This window comes from Balaenoptera borealis, assembly GCF_965194805.1.
Source record: "Balaenoptera borealis genome assembly, chromosome: 9".
In the NCBI taxonomy this organism is placed as follows: Eukaryota; Metazoa; Chordata; class Mammalia; order Artiodactyla; family Balaenopteridae; genus Balaenoptera; species Balaenoptera borealis.
This window is the reverse complement of record NC_138873.1, coordinates 58,194,921-58,212,728: the sequence shown is the minus strand read 5'-3', so window position 1 is coordinate 58,212,728 and position 17,808 is coordinate 58,194,921. Positions and strand designations below refer to the sequence as shown.

Sequence of the window (17,808 nt, the reverse complement as noted above, 5' to 3'; positions counted from 1 at the left end):
ATAAGCAAGGTCATTATTTGTTTCAAAATATTTCCTATTAAAACCATCACTTCAATTTCACCTCGTTCTTTTCAGAATTTCAAAAAAAAAAATTCCATTTATAGCAAATCAAAGGAATAAAGCAATTGCAATTACCATTTCCATTTTACAGATCAAAATCCCCATACTAAGGTTTATTGACACTGATGAACAATGGCAATATGTTAAAAAATATGTAAGATAAGCAGATAAAATTCAGCAGCACATTAAAAAGATACTAATTTTCCAGTGTTAAAACTGACATTATTTCAGTTTACACATCTACAGCAAACTAAACTTATATACTAGATTTAGAAAAGGTGAGAAGCATATTATATATAAACATATAATTCCCTTTTTTATGTAAAAACTCATCCTCACTAACAATAAAAAACTCAAAGAACAATTGATTTGGGTGGCAGATGAGTTCTTTTAGGAAATTTAGTCAATTGTTCCCCTAAAGCTTAAGGAGTAAATATTCTAAAGATTAGAAGGAACATCATCAGGCTAACAAAATAAGCATTGTAAGTAAGCTTACCTATACAGAAAACACATAGGTTCAGCTCTATATATCTTCTGAGTAAAAAACCTAAGGACATGCAATTCACCTGAATGCTCCTCCCTGTAACTCCAAGAGATTTTTGGCAAATCCCTAAGATCACTAGGAATCCGTGTCTGGGAAAAGATCCAAGAGGTGAGGGACTGCCTCCACAGTCATGACAGATTGCTAATTCCTGTTGTGTGAACCCTGCCCACTAGTCAGCATGGAGAATTTACATGCCCTACCTCTACCCAAGTCAAGGAGCAGGAGTGGAAAGTGGCCTCAGAGAACAGACTCTCATCACCGAAACCCAGCACGAGGGTTTTATATCTATACAGGACTAGGAAGGGGGTGGTCACAGCCTGAGGAAGAAAGTGTTAACAATCTCAAATGGGAGAGGTTTAAAGGCCTCCCAAGCATGGTGATTTTTTTTTTTTTCTTCTTTCTTCCACGGGAAAGATTTGGGGTCAATACTATAAAAATTTATTTAAAAACAGAAAAAGCAGGACTTAAATCATGGCAGGATATATTTTCACTAGAAAGAGAAGTTAGCCCAAAAGTCTAGGTACAACCAAATATACGAGTTTCCACTGAGTATGGATTAATAATAGGTTATTTATTTGGGAATATAACTGTAAATCATAGTTATATGCTGAGGATTTTAATTCTCATAAAAGAGAATTAGTTACTTTAAATTTTAGTCTGTAGAGAAATTATTGCCCTTCCTGGAAAAGTTCTTTTCATAAACCAAAATAGAGCAATATTTATCAATGAACAGACAAATACTAGACAGATCAGTGCTGTTGTTACTTTAAACAAAATGCACAGACTTTTATCAACCAGGCATATGTGAAGGTGAAAAACCAGCATTATTAACCATTAGAAAATATTTCCTTTATCCTGAATTGTGACTGAGAAGGAGTATATAGTTAGAATAATTTATTCTGCATTAGAGGTGAAACTAAAAATTCTGAACATTCAAGGCTCCATAAAAGAGACAGATCCCCAAAGCTGTTTCAAATTATTAACAATATTTTTTTGTCTTTCATTTTTTTCCCCCAACAAATGAAATTTATCAGCCAAACTTTCTGCAACGTAAGTGCTTACTTTATACTTCACATTCTTTTGGCTTGCTAAGCCTATAAATTTTCCAACACGATTTTCAGCTGTCTGGACTAATATATGGTTGATAAAGTTATATCTAAATGGAAAAAAAACAGTGAAAATGTGCCCAGGACACTGAATAAGTAGTACTATTTGCAGAGCAAGAATCAAGCTATTCTTTACGCAATTAAAATTACAGAAGGAAGACATTATGAAAATAATATTACAGTGAAAAACAAAAAGTTATGATTCCATTTTTATCTATAAATTTCTTAGGCCATTTGAAAACAAAAAATCTCATGGTTGCCGCTATGGCTCACCACAAGCCATTCCCATATAAATATAACTGGAATGCCAACATTCCCATATTATGCTTAAATGAATAATTTGGTACACTTACAAATAATACTTAAAACCATTAATGATAAAAACTTGTCTCCAAAAATTATAGGTTCTTTTTTTTAATAATTATTTTACTCACTGTTTTATGTATTTACAAGATATATTTTGATGGGCTAATATCCCTTCTGAAGTTTGTTCATTTACATCTATTGGAAAAAATTTTAGACTACTTTGTGGCTTTTATCCAGAGAAAGTACAGTCAGGGTAAATATTTTTTAAACATTTACAGTGAGTTGTAAAAAAGAAAAAAAAAATCAAGTAAAATTATGGCTCTGAGACTGCAACAAATTATCTGATGACTACACTAAAATATCATAATCTAACTTGCTAAAAATTAATGCATTTTTTGAGCAGAATAACTTTAAAAACTTCCATTATTTCTTAATACAGTTGTTCTTTTCCAATATGCTCACCAACATTCTTACTGACTTGCGTATGAGAAATGAAAAACTCAATTTAAGTAATCGAATTGACATTCAATTTATTCAATATCAAAACTTTTATCCTTATTACACCTGGGGGGGGGTAATCTAGAATTTTAAAAATCCCTAAAATTGTTTTCTTCAGATATTCTGGCATATGTGATAACTTTATTTATTTTTTAAAAGCGACAACTTTAAAAATAGAGAGGGCTAGTTAAAATATTACATTCTTGAATATAATAGTCAAATCTCAATCATTAAAAAACTTTTCTCCTATGCAGCCAACACAAATACTAAAATGCATCTATTTTTGTTAGTGGTATGACTTCACTGATTTATACCAAATATTATTCTTTGTTAATATCTGAACTGAGATTCTAAGGTTACATAAATATTTTCAAATCCTTAAGAAAGTATACTGCTACATCTTAATTAGATGTATAGTTTACAAGACACTATAAAGTAATAAAACTAAGTGTAAATGGAATTATTTTTTTAGGTCCCATAAAATTTTGAGAGAGAATATATTGTAACACTTTTTTTGTGAATAAAGGATGGAGTTTATATTTACATGATCTTCATTAGTAGCATTATATGGCCTTCGCTTCTAACATGTACACTTTTCAGTCACTGTGCAATTTCTAGCCTAAATAATTATAAGCATTTAGCTTATACATATCATTAATTTCAATAATCACTTTACTAACCTGAAAAAAGCATGCAACTGCTAAGTAAAAAGGTCTGTTTTCATGTTGCATTCTCCACAGTAGAAAATTTATAATTTACTGGTTATTAAAACAGAAATATTATACAACTGTTTAATTATGGATAAAGGATACAATGTAGTTTCACACTCACTGCATTGAATCGTCAAGTCATTATCTTCTCTTTGCCATAAACAGACAGCCTACCTTTTTGTCAGCATGCTATTTCATTTATTTCACAGAGAAACCCAGTTTCACAATAATTGACTTGTCAGAGGCTCTAATTTATGAGGCTGAGCTCTGTAAGATTTCTCTATATTGGATTCAACCTGCACACAAGCAGGGTTGAATATTTACAATGCTGTTAACAGGTGCTGAGTTGTTTAATGATTCTAATAGCCAGAAGCATACTGAGAAAGCCAGCGGGATCACAATTACAGGCTGTTTGAACACAACAATTACTAGTCCCCTGAGAGGTGTGAAAGTCAAAGGCAGTTTGATACTGACAGCATCTAGCACATGGGCTAGACAAGCTAACTTCTATTAGCAGTCCATTGGGAAGAAATTATAAACAAACCTCTCCCTATCATAAAATTTTACAAAGTTCATTAAATTTAAACAGTCAAAAAGTAAAACAACTTCTAAAAAATTATCTTTAAAAGATCTTATCAAAGGACAAACAAGAATACCACACATGAAACTTCAAGTTATCTTTTTCCAATGTTAATAAGGACACAATTTCACCAGCTGAATATGAAAGAGATTTTATTGTAATGTAAAACATAGATAAAGTTACACCAAACAGTTTGGATTTAATGTGAATAGTGGCAGCTATTTCCTGTTTGGTTTATGTAAACCTGGCCAGAGACCTCGCTGGGAAATTTTTCATCAGTATTGAAATGCTGCTGCTATAACTGTCAGTACTGGGAAGTCATTTGTTACAGCACCATGTTTTTTTATGTTCAGATTATGCAGCAGTAATAATGACACAAATAATGAAAGTGGTTGCAGGGACAGCTGAAACTACCACAACATTTTTTTGCCCTAGAATTATTTAGAAGCTTTCTCAGGGGAAAACAGAGAGTAAAATTGAACATACAAATTGAATCCAGAACTCAATTTGAAATATATTAGATTTCATGATGCACCAATACATGTGTTTATATATATTTGAATGAACTAATGTATATATGTATGTGTGTCTACATATGTATTTACACATATAAATATGTATCTTTATAAGCATATATATATTTGCATATACATGCATATCAAAAACTTAAGGATATACACAGACATACAGAGAACAACCAGGAACTGAAATCTTTCTCAACATTAATTTTATTTTTGGTGGTGGTGTTGGGGGGACACTTTACAGTAATATGATTAAATGAAGGGGGTTGGAGAATTGGGTCATATTTATTTACCTATATGTGACTGTATTTTGAGAGTGGTCTTTGCCCTTTCTATTTTAAATAAACTTCAGTTTTTTCCTTGTTACACATACATGCATGCACATATGTGTGTATACAAGCCCCTCCCACCCAAAGAAAAGTCAAATCTCAATTTATGGCACTGAATGACAGGAAGCATGAAGTATATATTAAAACTACATATAACACAAGCTCTTCATTTGAGACAATGATTTTAGGTTTCTTAAAACTTTTACTAGATCTACAAATAAGTAGAAAAAGTGTACCAATTTCCTGTGCCTTTCTTTGCTTCTAGCTTTGTGTATAGGTGATTTTAACACAGACAATAATAAAAAGATATAAGGGCCAATCAGAAAGAAAACTGCAGGGCATGCTATAGCACACTAAGTAAAATATGTAACTTGTTAAACTTTATTTAGGCACGTTTTCCCATTTTTATCCAGATGTAAAGGTATAGATATTAAAAATGACGGGTTTTTTTTTTTTTTGCATCAAATGAACAAAAGTATTACACATTCAGAATCAGTATGGTATGGTTTCCAAAGAGAACACATTTTCCATCACAGCACTGAAAAGAGATCTGGATAGAAAGTATGGATATTTGAATTCTGGACCTGATAATGGGCCCAGGGATGAAGAATGTGGCCTCTGGAACTAGAATGCCTGGATTCTATCAGTAGTTCTGCCTCTGTCACTCAGACCTGCCTGATTGTGGGCAAGCTGCTTAATCTCCCTGTGCTTCAGTTTCTTCATTTATAAAATGGGGGTCATAACAGTACTAAATGAGTTAGGCTCCTGAAACAGCATCTCAAATACCGCAGACACAATAATAAATAATATTAGTGTAGTTTTTGTTTCCCATTTTATTAACTTCAATTTTTATTTTTATATATTCTTCTTGTATTTGTTTTTGCTAATGTGCTTCTAGTTTCTCGAGATGGATATTTAATTATTTTCAAGCGTTCACGCTTACCTGTAGGTGCCCTAAAGATATGAACGTTCCTTGGAACTCTGCGTTGATTAAAATTCATAGGTTTTGTTCTAAAACATTTTTATTTTTGTATAGTTCTAGCCTATACCTATTTAAAAAAAAATTTCACCTTTCACTAGAATAAAAGTAGTTAAACGCCAAGCAGTTAGATTTTTTTTGCCATCCTTTCTCTTGTTTATTTCTGGTTTTATTGCATGGCACTGTGAGAATGTAGCCTTATGATCTCTACATTCTGAAATACAGTGAGTTGCTCTTTGTAGTCTAGTACATGGTATATTTTTATAACTAAAATTCCATTAGTGTTTTTAAGTACGGCATATTCTTTTTTGGGGGTACTATGAACACATACACATATTCAAGGATATTGTTATTCAAATCTTTTATTTTATGAAATACTTTATATCTCTTTGACATGCTGATTTTTGAGGGATGTGTGTTAAAGTCTCTCAACATGACTATAATTTAGTTAACATCTTAGATTTCTATTGGTTTTGCTTTATATATTTTGATGCTATATTTCTAGTTATCTAAAAATTTATAATCTACTATAACTTTTAGTGATTGTACTTGTTATCAATATAACCATTCTTCATTGTCCTTTTTAATCTTTATTGCCTTGAATTTCATTTTGTCTGATTTTAATTCTGTAGCTATTGGTTTCTCTTTGGTACTCTCCTTCAGGTCTTCTTTCAATGCCCAGTTCTCTACTTTTCTATATCATTTTGATTTGATATGTTGCTTATAAATCATTTTTAGTGGGATTTAAAAAAATAAATCTGAGAATTTCTGTCTTTCAATAGGGAAGTTTAAATTATTTATAACATTTATGATTATAATTGGCCTTTTTAACGGCATGAATAGATCCTGTCAGCCCTCTGACTGAAAACCTACAATGGTTCTCATTTCACCCAGAATAAAAATCAAAGTCCCTACCATGGTGTCTAAGCTCCCACATGACCAGTATGACCACTGACCGCCCACATCCCTAGCTTTATCTCCTACTACTCTCCTCCCCACGCTTATTCCACTTCAGCTACACCTTCTTCTTGTTGTGCCTTCAACACACTAGACGTGCCTGCTTTAGAACTTCTCCTGTTCCCTTGGCCTGAAATGTTGTTTGCTAGATACTCATGTGGTCAACCTTCTTACTTCTTTCAAGTCTTTGTTCAGGTGTCAACACTTATTCTATGTCTACTAAGCACAACTTATCTAGTTCCCGTCTCCAATACATTTAATTTCTGATCAATATTCTCGGACAGTTTGCAAATCAGGCTAGATTGAGGATAGACTGAAAGAAGATTAAGCAGGTAAAGAACTAAGGAAATCAAGGGAGGAGAAAAATTAAAAAGCAAATTTGAGATCTGAAGTCAACAGAAGTAGATGCAGAGTGATAACATTAACAAAGGTAAGAAAGTGATATTAGAGCAAAATTTTGATATCTGATTAATTCAGTTTTAGATACGCTGAATTTGAAATGATGGTGGGAAGTCCATGTGGCAACATTCAGAAGGCAGGTGGAGAAATGAGACTGTAACTTGGGATGGGGAACAGCTGGAGTAACTTATTTTGGGTCTTTCACAGACAAGTGATATTTTAAATACAGAAGGGATCTCTAGAGAAGAACTTCCTAATATTATGCACTGAAAAGAGCACAGCATCACTTCTACAGTCTTCTTGCCCCAAAGGGCAGAACTTGAATTCAGGGATGAGAAAACTTCAGACAAACCCAAACTGAAGGATGTTCTACAAAATAATTGGCCAGGGTTCCTCTAAAGTGTCAAGGTTATGATAGACAAAGAAAGACTGAGGAAATGTCACAGACTGAAATGAATTAAGGAGGCAGAACAACTAAATGGAATGCAGGATACTATTAAATTGGGTCTTCAGCAGAAAAGGGACATTAGTGGAAATACTGATGAAATGTGAATGAAGCCTGTAGATTACTTAACAGTATTGCATAAATGTAAATTTCCTGGTTTGGATAACTGTACTATAGTCATGTAAGATGTTAGCACTTGAGGAAGCCGGATGAAGGGTACGCAGTGCCTGTTTGTACTATTCTTGCAATTAAAAAAAATCTCAAATTGTTTGAAAATGAAAAGTTAAAAAAATTTTTAATTAAGAAAAGAAGATGCACACACAAAATTCAGTGTATCTGTGGATTCAATAAAGAACTATAATTTGCTAAAGAACTCAATTTGCCTCAGAGAATCATTCCCTTGTTTGCTGATCAGACAAGCTGACAGAAATGATTAGGTTCTAAGTCTCTAAACTAGAGTCTTTTTTTTTTTTTGGCTGGGCCATGCAGCTTGTGGGATCTTAGTTCCCTGACCAGGGATTGAACTCGCACTCTTGGCAGTGAAAATGTGCAGTCCTAACCACTGGACCACCAGAAAATGCCCTAGACTAGAGTCTTTAGGATGGTATAGACCAGTAAAGCAACTGGAAATGAGTACAAGAATAAGAGCTCACTAATCAACATTAAGTTTTTCATAATTAATACAAAACTTAGAGAGCCTTTAATTCGTGTACTTGATTCCCAACATGACCCTGTGAAGGAGGTAGGCTATTACTCACTTTCTATTAATTGCCTCCATTCTTGTGATATAAGAAAAATGAATATATCTACAGTTATACACCATGATTCTTCTCCCTCCAAAAACATAAAGAGTAGTAATTCACAAAACTTACGTTTTTAAGTTCTGGCTTTATCACAAAGTAGTTATTGGATCCAGGACAAGTCACTTTAAGTTTCCAGCCTCCATTTCTTCAATACCAAACAAGAAGGTTGGACTAGAGTACATGTAAAGTCTATCCCATTGTACGATTCCACAATGGTAATCTGTGATCTGTTTACTATGGAAAATTTGTGGTACTGTAAGACTATCTCATTAATTTTGTAGTCATTTTCCCAAATGAAATTTTGTACCTAATACAGAGGCCTAATACAGTTGCGGAGCTGAGCAAAACATCACCATATTCTCAAACTCCTACCTATGTAAGTGGAAATGTTGGCTGAAGAGAAACAAATTTCTTAAAGTACCAACCGGTAAGATTTAGTAAATTCATTTCATCATTTTCATCATGATCTCTCTGTTCAAGATCTTAACAATGGTTTAATATTTCTTCTTACTCATATCAGGAATGTCCCTCACCTTTGGCCTCCTTCCATTCCCCCTGCATCTGTTAAGGTCCTATGTGTCTTTGCCCTATTGTTAAAAAGCATCTTAACTGGTCTCCCTGCTATAAATATTTCCCCATTCTAGCTCATTCCCTACCACAGTGCTGCAAGTACTGAAACAAAGCCAGTATTTATTAGAAGAAAACAAAAACACTAATTTGAAAAGATACATGCACCCCCATGTTCATTGCAGCATTGTTTACAATAGCCAGAATATGGAAACAACCTAAGTGTCCATGAATGGATGAATGAATAAAGAAATTGTGGTATAGACAAAGAATGGAATATTACTCAGCCATAAAAAAATGTAGGGACTTCCCTGGTGGCACAGTGGTTAAGAATCCACCTGCCAATGCAGGGGACACGGGTTTGAGCCCTGGTCCGGGAAGATCCCACATGCCGCTGAGCAACTAAGCCCGTGCACCTCAACTACTGAGCCTGTGCTCTAGAGCCTGTGAGCCGCAACTGCTGAGCCTGTGTGCTGCAACTACTGAAGCCTGCATGCCTAGAGCCCATGCTCCACAACAAGAGAAGCCACCACAATGAGAAGCCCACGCACCGCAATGAAGAGTAACCCCTGCTCGCCGTAACTAGAGAAAGCCTGTGTGCAGCAACGAAGACCCAACACGGCCGAAAATAAATAAATAAATTTAAAAAATGTAATCATGCCTTGGAAACAACATGGATGGACCGCTAGGATATTATGCTAAGTGAAATAAGTCAAACAGAGAAAGACAAATAGCATATGATTTCTCTTATGCATGGAATCTAAAAACAAAACAAAACAAAATACCAAAGAACAGACTGGTAGTTGCCAGAGGTGGGGGTGGGGGGTGGGAGAAATGGGTGAAGGGCTCAAAAGGTACAAAGAAAACAACAATAACAAAAACCTAATTTGGTGATGCTAAACTATATTTAAAAACTTCCAACCACAGCCAATAGGATCAGATGCAAACCCCTTAGCATGGCATACAGGCCCTTTACTCTCTGGTGCTTGGTCCACTTTCTAGGCAAGAAAATCTTCTTGCCTCACACTCTAAGCTTTACATCTAACTTTTGGCATTCTCTAGAGACTCTTTCAAGCACTGAGGGCCTCCGCCCATCTAGTATTTTTGTGCCTTCCACCTTTTCCACTTCTGTTCCAGATTCGAGTTCTGGGTGAAGTATCACTTCGTCTGTGAAGCTTTCACTCTCACAGGCTTAAATACAGTCTGTTAGAGCACTTATCATTTACACTGTAATCATTTATGTCCATCTCCACATTACAAGATCAGCCCTTGAAGATAAGGGATGATATACACTCATCCTCATGCTTCAATGTCTAGTATAATATTTGATAAACAGGTGCTGAATGAAGATACAATCTATCCTGCCTGGAGTAAAAAGATACTCCATCACAACTCCCCCAATTTTATTTCATCTTGCAGAGTTCTTATTAACCTTTACAAATGCCTCACAAATTCTTCCCCCTACAATTTCACAGGCCTTATTCTTCTCTGAATTCCAACTGCACCCAAGTCACCCACTACCATGTAATTTAACTGAGCACATTTCTTAATGACATCAGGTGTCTTGTCTCCCTAACTACAGAGCGAGCTCCTTGATAACATTCTAAGTTAATTAAAATAAGCTAATAAAATGCACACAATTATTTTCTAATATATCACAATATACTGTGAACATATCAGAGATATTATCTGATTCTCTGGGCAAATTCCTATACCTAGGATGTCTAATGTTCTGGCATTTTTGTTATGTACCTGAATTTAGAGATGATTACCTTCAAACATATTTTCTTTCAGTGCGAAACAGAAAAATACTTGCCCCGCACTTACCTGGGGTTCATGATAAGACGTCGGAAAAAGTAAGTCCAGGTGATATAATCCATTGCATCTTGCTTAGATGTTATTGTACCACCAGCAATCTCTGCATTTAGATGGTCAGAGAGCACTCCTAATAAGCTACAGAGTGAACAAGACATGGGAAACATACATGAACATTAAATGAAAAACAATTTACCTCACACAGTCAAGACTCAGATTTGATGTTCCAGGATACAGAACAAATGCTTTGTGTAATTTGTATCTTTTGTATATAATTTTGGGGAAATAAATTGCTAGGTGGAAATAAACACAGGCTGACAGGAAGGGAGCTAATAACTTTCAGGAGGGGAAGATGAGAGCCGAGGTAAGAGCAGACAAGGGACGATACACCTTGGAGAGCAGAGAAGAGTTACTGAGGCAGATGAAAGGAGAGTTGGTAAGAAAGGGGGGATGGTTAGGATAGAGCAAGGATATTCCCTACATTCATTCAGTGAATATTAAGTTCAGTCATATAAGACATAAATGTGCTAGGTGTTGTGGAATATACAGAGATGATCAGATGTGATGAAAGACTGGCATAACAAAATGTTCATTTCAGTTTCTTACATAAATTACAAAAAAGGGAAGCAATGTCCAACAAAAGAAAGGCCATGTAAATTATGATACATGGAACAATATGTATTAAAAAACAGTTTTTGCAAAGGATGTTTTTAAGGATTTGAGAAAATGGCCATAATAAATTGAATGAAAAAAAAAGTTGCGATATTACTCTCCAGTCACCAGTGGCTGAGTATAAATCCGTATAGCTAATTTGGAGGGCAATTTGACAATATCTATTTGAACAATCACCGTGACCCAGCAATTTCACTTTTTCATTATCACCTGATAGGGAAACATTTATAGGTTAGGATAGGGAAGCAAAATACTTCACTGCAGCAATATATGTAAGAGTTAAAAACTAGAAACTCTCTAAATGCCCATTAACAGAGAAGTTAACATATAACTTCTGTATATGTACTCTGTAGAAATAAAATATTAATAGTAGTCATATCAAGGTACACATTTAAATTTTTAATTAACTTTTTACTGAAGTACACATAGAAAAAAATACATAAATTAAACATGTACAACTCAAGTAATACAATGTGAACACATCTGTGTAACCACCACCAAGATCAAGCATTACCAGTGCCCCAGAATTCTTCCTTTTATGCTTTTTAGTCACTCCTCTTGCTCAAAAGGATATTTTGACTTTTGTTTCTTTTCTTTACCTTAATGCAGTGGCTTGGATCTCTAGCACAATGCTTACTGGCAGTGGTGAAAACAACATCCCTGTATCATTTCCTATCTCAAAGGGAAAGCTTTCAATATTGAATCATTAATCATGATGTTTGCAGTAGATTTTTAGTAGAGACTCTTTATCAGATTAAGAACATTCCCTTATATTCCTGTTGGCTAAGAGTTTTTATTATTAATGGGTATGGAATTTCACCAAACGCTTTTTTTTGTATCTATGAGATAATCATATAATTTTTCTCATTTTTTCCTGCTAATGTGGTGAATTATATTCATTTATTTTCAAGTAATAAGTCATCTTTGCACTGATATTGTAATTAGTTGTAATAGGTTATCTTTTTATACATTGTTAGATTTGATTTACTCATGTTTTATTTAGGATTTCTACATCTATATTCATGAGAGACACAGCTCTGTTACATTCCTTTCTTGTTAATTTATCAGGTTTTGGTATCAAGGTTAGTCTACTCTCATAAAATAAGTTGGCAAATAGTCCTATCTTTTCGACTATTACATGAAGCGTTCGTGTTCAATTTCATGAGTTCAATTTCTTCCTTAAATGTTATAAAGAATTCACTAGTGGAACGTCTGGGTCAGAAAATTTCTTTGTGGAAAGATTTTAAATTTCAGATACAATTGCTTTGATAGATAAGAGGCTATTTAAATTTTCCATTTCTTTTTGTGTCAGTTTTGGTAATTTTTTTAAAAAAGCATTCTACCATTTGATCTAAAATTTAAAAATTATTTGTATAAATTTCTTCATAATATCTTATTACCTTTTAGATTTCTTTTGTATCCTGATATTGTGTTGTTCCTTCTCTCTTTTCTCTTGACCAGACTTAAAGGTTTATCAATATTATTCTTCTTTTCAAAGAACCAACTTTTTGCTTTGTTGATTTTTTTCTAATGCATGTTTGGTTTCAATTCATTAATTCTTTCTCTTATCTTTCTATCTTCTCCTTTCTTTGAGTTCAATTTGCTTATTTTTTTTCAAATTCTTGAGATGCATATTCATATAATTCATTTTTCACTCTTTCTTTTATTTTATTTTTAAAAAATTATTTATTTGTTTTTATTTTTAGCTGTGTTGGGTCTTTGTTGTTGTGCGCAGGCTTTCTCTAGTTGTGGCGAGCGGGGGCTACTCTCTGTTGCGGTGCGTGGGCTTCTCATTGTCGTGACTTCTCTTGTTGCGGAGCACAGGCTCTTGGCATGTGGGATCAGTAGTTGTGGCTCGTGGGCTCTAGAGCGCAGGTTCAGTTGTTGTGGTGCACGGGCTTAGTTGCTCAGCGGCATGTGGGATCTTCCCGGACCAGGGCTCAAACCCGTGTCCCCTGCGCTGGCAGGCGGATTCTTAACCACTGCGCCACCCGGAAAGCCCTTCACTCTTTCTTTTTTTTTTTTTTTTCACTCTTTCTTTTAAAATACGTATATTTATGGTCATAAATTTTCTCTTAGCACAATGTTAGCTATCTCCCACAATATTAAATGTTTTTATATTTTCCAAATTAAAAAAAAAAAAGGAACATTAGAACTTCTAACACAGTAAAAAACTCAAAAATTATTTACAGTATAAATTAGAAATATATTTTGTCCTTTGCAGTTAGAATATGGTAAAGGCTATTCAGTATATTAAAGAAGACTATGATAAAAGGTAGCAAGTGATAAATGTTAGGAATGAAAAATGTATAAATCTGACAGACAAAAGATTATTTTCAGCTGAGAAAATGAGGAAAGACTTCGTCAAAGGGGTGGTAGTTACTGGATCCACAAAGAAGTATGTGATAATTCTGAAACTGGCCACTAGCTTAAATTATTCATTACCAATCCCTTTATTTTGGATATTTATTTATAGACTATTCTACAAAAACACACACCAAACTAACACTTTATTAAATGCTTACTATGTGCCAGACACAGTTCCAAGCACGATACATTTGATCAGTACAAGTACCCTACGAGACGGCCAGTATTGCTGCTATCTCCATCTTACAGACAGTGCACTAAGGCATTGAGGATTTAAATAACTTGTTCAAGATCAAGCAAGTAAGTGGTGGAGAGCTCAAATAAGAACCCAGGTTGTCTTGCTCCGGAGTCAATGTGACTGAACAATGTACTTCACTGCTTCTTTTTTTTAAAAAAAATAAATTAATTAATTAAGTAATTTATTTTTGGCTGCGTCGGATCTTTGTTGCTGTGTGCGGGCTTTCTCTAGTTGCGGCGAGTGGGGGCTACTCTTTGTTGCGGTGCGCTGGCTTCTCATTGCAGTGGCTTCTCTTGTTGCAGAGCATGGGCTCTAGGCATGTGGGCTTCAGTAGTTGTGGCACACGGGCTCCACAGCTGTGGCTCGCGGGCTCTAGAGTGCAGGCTCAGTAGTTGTGGCGCACTGGGCTTAGTTGCCCCGTGGCATGTGGGATTTTCCTGGACCAGGGCTCGAACCTGTGCCCTCTGCATTGGCAGGTGGATTCTTAACCACCGCGCCACCAGGGAAGTCCCTTCACTGCTTCTTTTAAACAGTGTGTTTTTCTTTTATAGTGAAAATTATAATTTAATGTTGTCTTATTGTGATAAATATATTGTTTCACTTCAAATAATTCTTTTGAACTAGAAGTTTTACTGATTTTCATCTAATACAATGTCAGCACAAAAATATCAACCTGCTATGACATAATCCATTTAAATTAATTTACAGCAAAATTTACCTTGACTCTACAGGGAAAGGTTCATAAAGAAATTTTTTGTAAAAGTCTTTCTTTATGTCATGAACCAGAATTACAGCTTTGCCTTGGTCATCAAACTGAGGCCTCCCAGCACGCCCCATCATCTGGAGTACATCTATAAGAAAGAGAACAAGAGGTATTCTGCAGTGTGGCATGTAGCACAAGAAATACTGATGGATCATGGCATGTTTCTACAACACAACAAAATAAAAGGGAGTAGAGTATTTTAAGACCAGGGATGCTCTCTCTGATGCCTACTACTGAGTTCCCTAATAATTAAATAATTAATTCACTATGATAGAAAATTGAGTCCCCAGAAGAGTCTTACAGTGTATAGAAGTAAGAAAGATCAAAGATTCCTTTAGGTAAATGTTTAAAAATGTTATTTAAGAGTTATAACTATATAACTCTTATATAGGAAAACCTCTTCAGCAGAGTCATTTGCTTATTTTTCCCCATGAATAATGGATCCACTTAGGCTTCCTCTTCTTCCCATCCACTGTATAAAATTTTTCTTTTATACTGCAGGAGTCTCTGAGGTAAGTAATGATTGAGAAATGATACAGATTTTACATGCATTCATGTAAGTAATGACTGAGAAATGATACAGATTTTATATGCACTCATTGAGTTGAAATACACATTTGGCATATTTTCCTGTTCAAAACTCACTGAAAATTCTTTTATCAAGTTTTAAAATATGTTAATAGACTGTTCATGTACAAGTTATAGCAACAAGTGCTTTGGTTCTAGAAGTCCTATAGGAAATATCATGTCTAGTGAGGGAGATTTAAAATTAAACATAATGTTTAATTATAACTTATTAAGTCACTAATTCCTACTAATCAGTACTTTTATCTATTTATAAATTTAAAACAATTACTTGTGCCTTTGACATTCATTAACACATTGGATAAGTAAAAGTAAATAAAGTGGCTTAATACTTTGGAGTAATATTTTTACTGGAAACAAAAAATTTACAATTTGTTCATCACTGACATGTGACCAATTCCCTAAAATTTAATTCATGCAAATTCAAATTATTAAGGCTAAAATAGACGTTTAATGTATTTGTAAATTTAAAAATATTACCTGTAATGGGAAAATCCACATATCGTCTTGTTTTTCCATCATAATATTCTGTTCCTTTAATAATTACTAAATGAGCTGGAAAGTTTACACCCCAGGCTAATGTACTTGTAGCAATAAGAACCTAAAAAATAAAAGATAATATCTTACATCTAACTAAAATACAACTTTTAAGTTACTTTTAAATATCTGTTCATGGAAAAAAATTACCTGAACTTTACAATTTACAAATAGTTCCTCTACTGTTTTTCGGTCCCTCTCATGTAGTCCGGCATGATGCATTCCTATTCCGAAAGCAAGTGTCAGCTTCAGGTTGGAATCTCTTACTGTTCCAATGATATTCTCCATCTGCAAATAAAAACACAATTACAAGATGTAGGTGCATTAGCTTTACATTTTTCATTTTGTTTTTTTAATTCTTATGCTATATGGGCATAAAAATATAGGTCCCATCTGCAGTTATGATTAAAGTTAAATTAGTTGAAAAGAATATCTACTTAGTGAGAATGTATACTCTAAATTAATTAAAATGTAAATGTTATCCCTTTTATTTTTATGCATCAAGGAAAAAAATCTGTACTCATTACCCCTTAATGAGTAACAACTACTAAAAGGCTGTAATATTGCCTAAAACGTTTTGGTGTCTGTGTTTGACTTGTTATAGAAAAGACCTCTATTTTTTGGCTCAGTGATAAAAATTTAGAAAGTATGGACAAAAAATTAATGGAAAAAATCAGTCATACTCCTACCAAAGAGTAATCATTCAAATTTAGGCTTTCTCATTTAACTTAGTGACCTGGGGGCAAGTCACATACCCTCTCTGAGCCTCAGTTTCTTCATTTAAAAAATCAAACTGGTATATATTTTTGCTTACTTCTCATTTCTTTAATCAACAGTTCAGTTAAATACTTTTCATATTTACTGTTTGATTTTTTGGTAAATTATCTTTCCGTTTATTGAGTAGCCTTTTTTCGTATTGGTTTGTGATAGCTCTTTATGTATTAAGGGTATCAACCCCTTGCCCATCACATGGTATAAACTTTTATCCAGTTTTATAAGTACCTCATTTTATTTATTTATTTTTTTTACTTTATGGACTTAAAATTTTAAATTGGTCCCTTATATTTTTTTGCTTAGAAAACTTTTCCTCATCTTGAGATCAAATACATATTCACCTACTATTCCTTTAACTTCTGTTATAGTTTTATTTTTTACATTTAAATAATTAACTTGTAATTTATTTTGTAATAGAAAGTATGGTAGAAATCTAAGTTTATTTTTCCTAAATAGTTAATTATTCTAGCAATATTGGTTAAGTAATTCCTTACTTTAACTTATTTTAAATGCTAACTTTACTATATTCAGAATTCTTATACATTCCAGTTTTTTGCATTTTAAAACAGATTGCATTTCCAGCCTCAGTTTAGCTCATTGAATTTTATATGTGTAAACAGTTTCTGAAACTCATATTTTATATATACTCTCAGAATATTCTATCACTTTCCATTCTACATGGAAAATTCTTAACGCAACACAGATTTTATGGCAACAAGCAGCAAATCTTATTTTCTTACAAAACTTACTTCCTGTAAAGAACTAAACAGCAAACCCAATCTCTTTCTGTTTAATGATAGACCTCTACTTGTCCTTAAAGAAGAAGATGACACTAGGTGCAGCCTGGGCACCTTTTTGGGCAACTCCCTGAGGGCAGTAATGCAGAGCCCAAGTGGTTTGAGAATATATAAACATTCGGAAGAAGGACATGTTTTAGTTATGTCTACAGCTTCATGACCACATCAGTAAACAACAGTGGAGAAGGAACTTGGAAGTAAGCATCAATACATGTATAACTATTATATGCCTGAAGACTGAGATAGAGGTTGGAAGACTGACATTACTTTCAGACTTCATTTCCTTTTTGCCTTCTACTATTAATCATCTCGAATATACACAAGTATACCTGCAATACACTTATGCTCCTGGCTCTGCATAACCAGTAAACAGCTCACAAAATCTCCATCTAGAGAAACTTCAGGTGGCTGCTGCCATTTGGTAAAAATGCATAAGACAAACATATTCAGGGGGGA

At 34.0% G+C, this 17,808-nt stretch overlaps 1 protein-coding gene and 1 long non-coding RNA gene across 3 annotated transcripts in view; one reads left to right on the top strand and one right to left on the bottom strand.

Annotated features, from left to right (window-relative positions):
* ASCC3 (activating signal cointegrator 1 complex subunit 3) overlaps window positions 1–17,808 on the bottom strand; it is a 326,479-nt gene that overhangs the window by 67,757 nt on the left and 240,914 nt on the right. For both annotated transcript variants that reach the window (XM_082405191.1, XM_082405192.1), the window contains 4 exons: window positions 15,932–16,069; window positions 15,725–15,845; window positions 14,615–14,747; window positions 10,632–10,757 (listed from right to left, as the gene is read on the bottom strand). In XM_082405191.1, coding sequence (XP_082261317.1) covers window positions 10,632–10,757; window positions 14,615–14,747; window positions 15,725–15,845; window positions 15,932–16,069 — 518 coding nt within the window. The remainder of the gene's footprint in view (window positions 1–10,631; window positions 10,758–14,614; window positions 14,748–15,724; window positions 15,846–15,931; window positions 16,070–17,808) is intronic.
* The window catches only part of LOC309634846, a 151,406-nt gene continuing 133,599 nt past the window's right edge, over window positions 2–17,808 (top strand). The window contains exon 1 of the long non-coding RNA XR_014248470.1: window positions 2–9,455. This is a non-coding gene — a long non-coding RNA (uncharacterized lncRNA). The remainder of the gene's footprint in view (window positions 9,456–17,808) is intronic.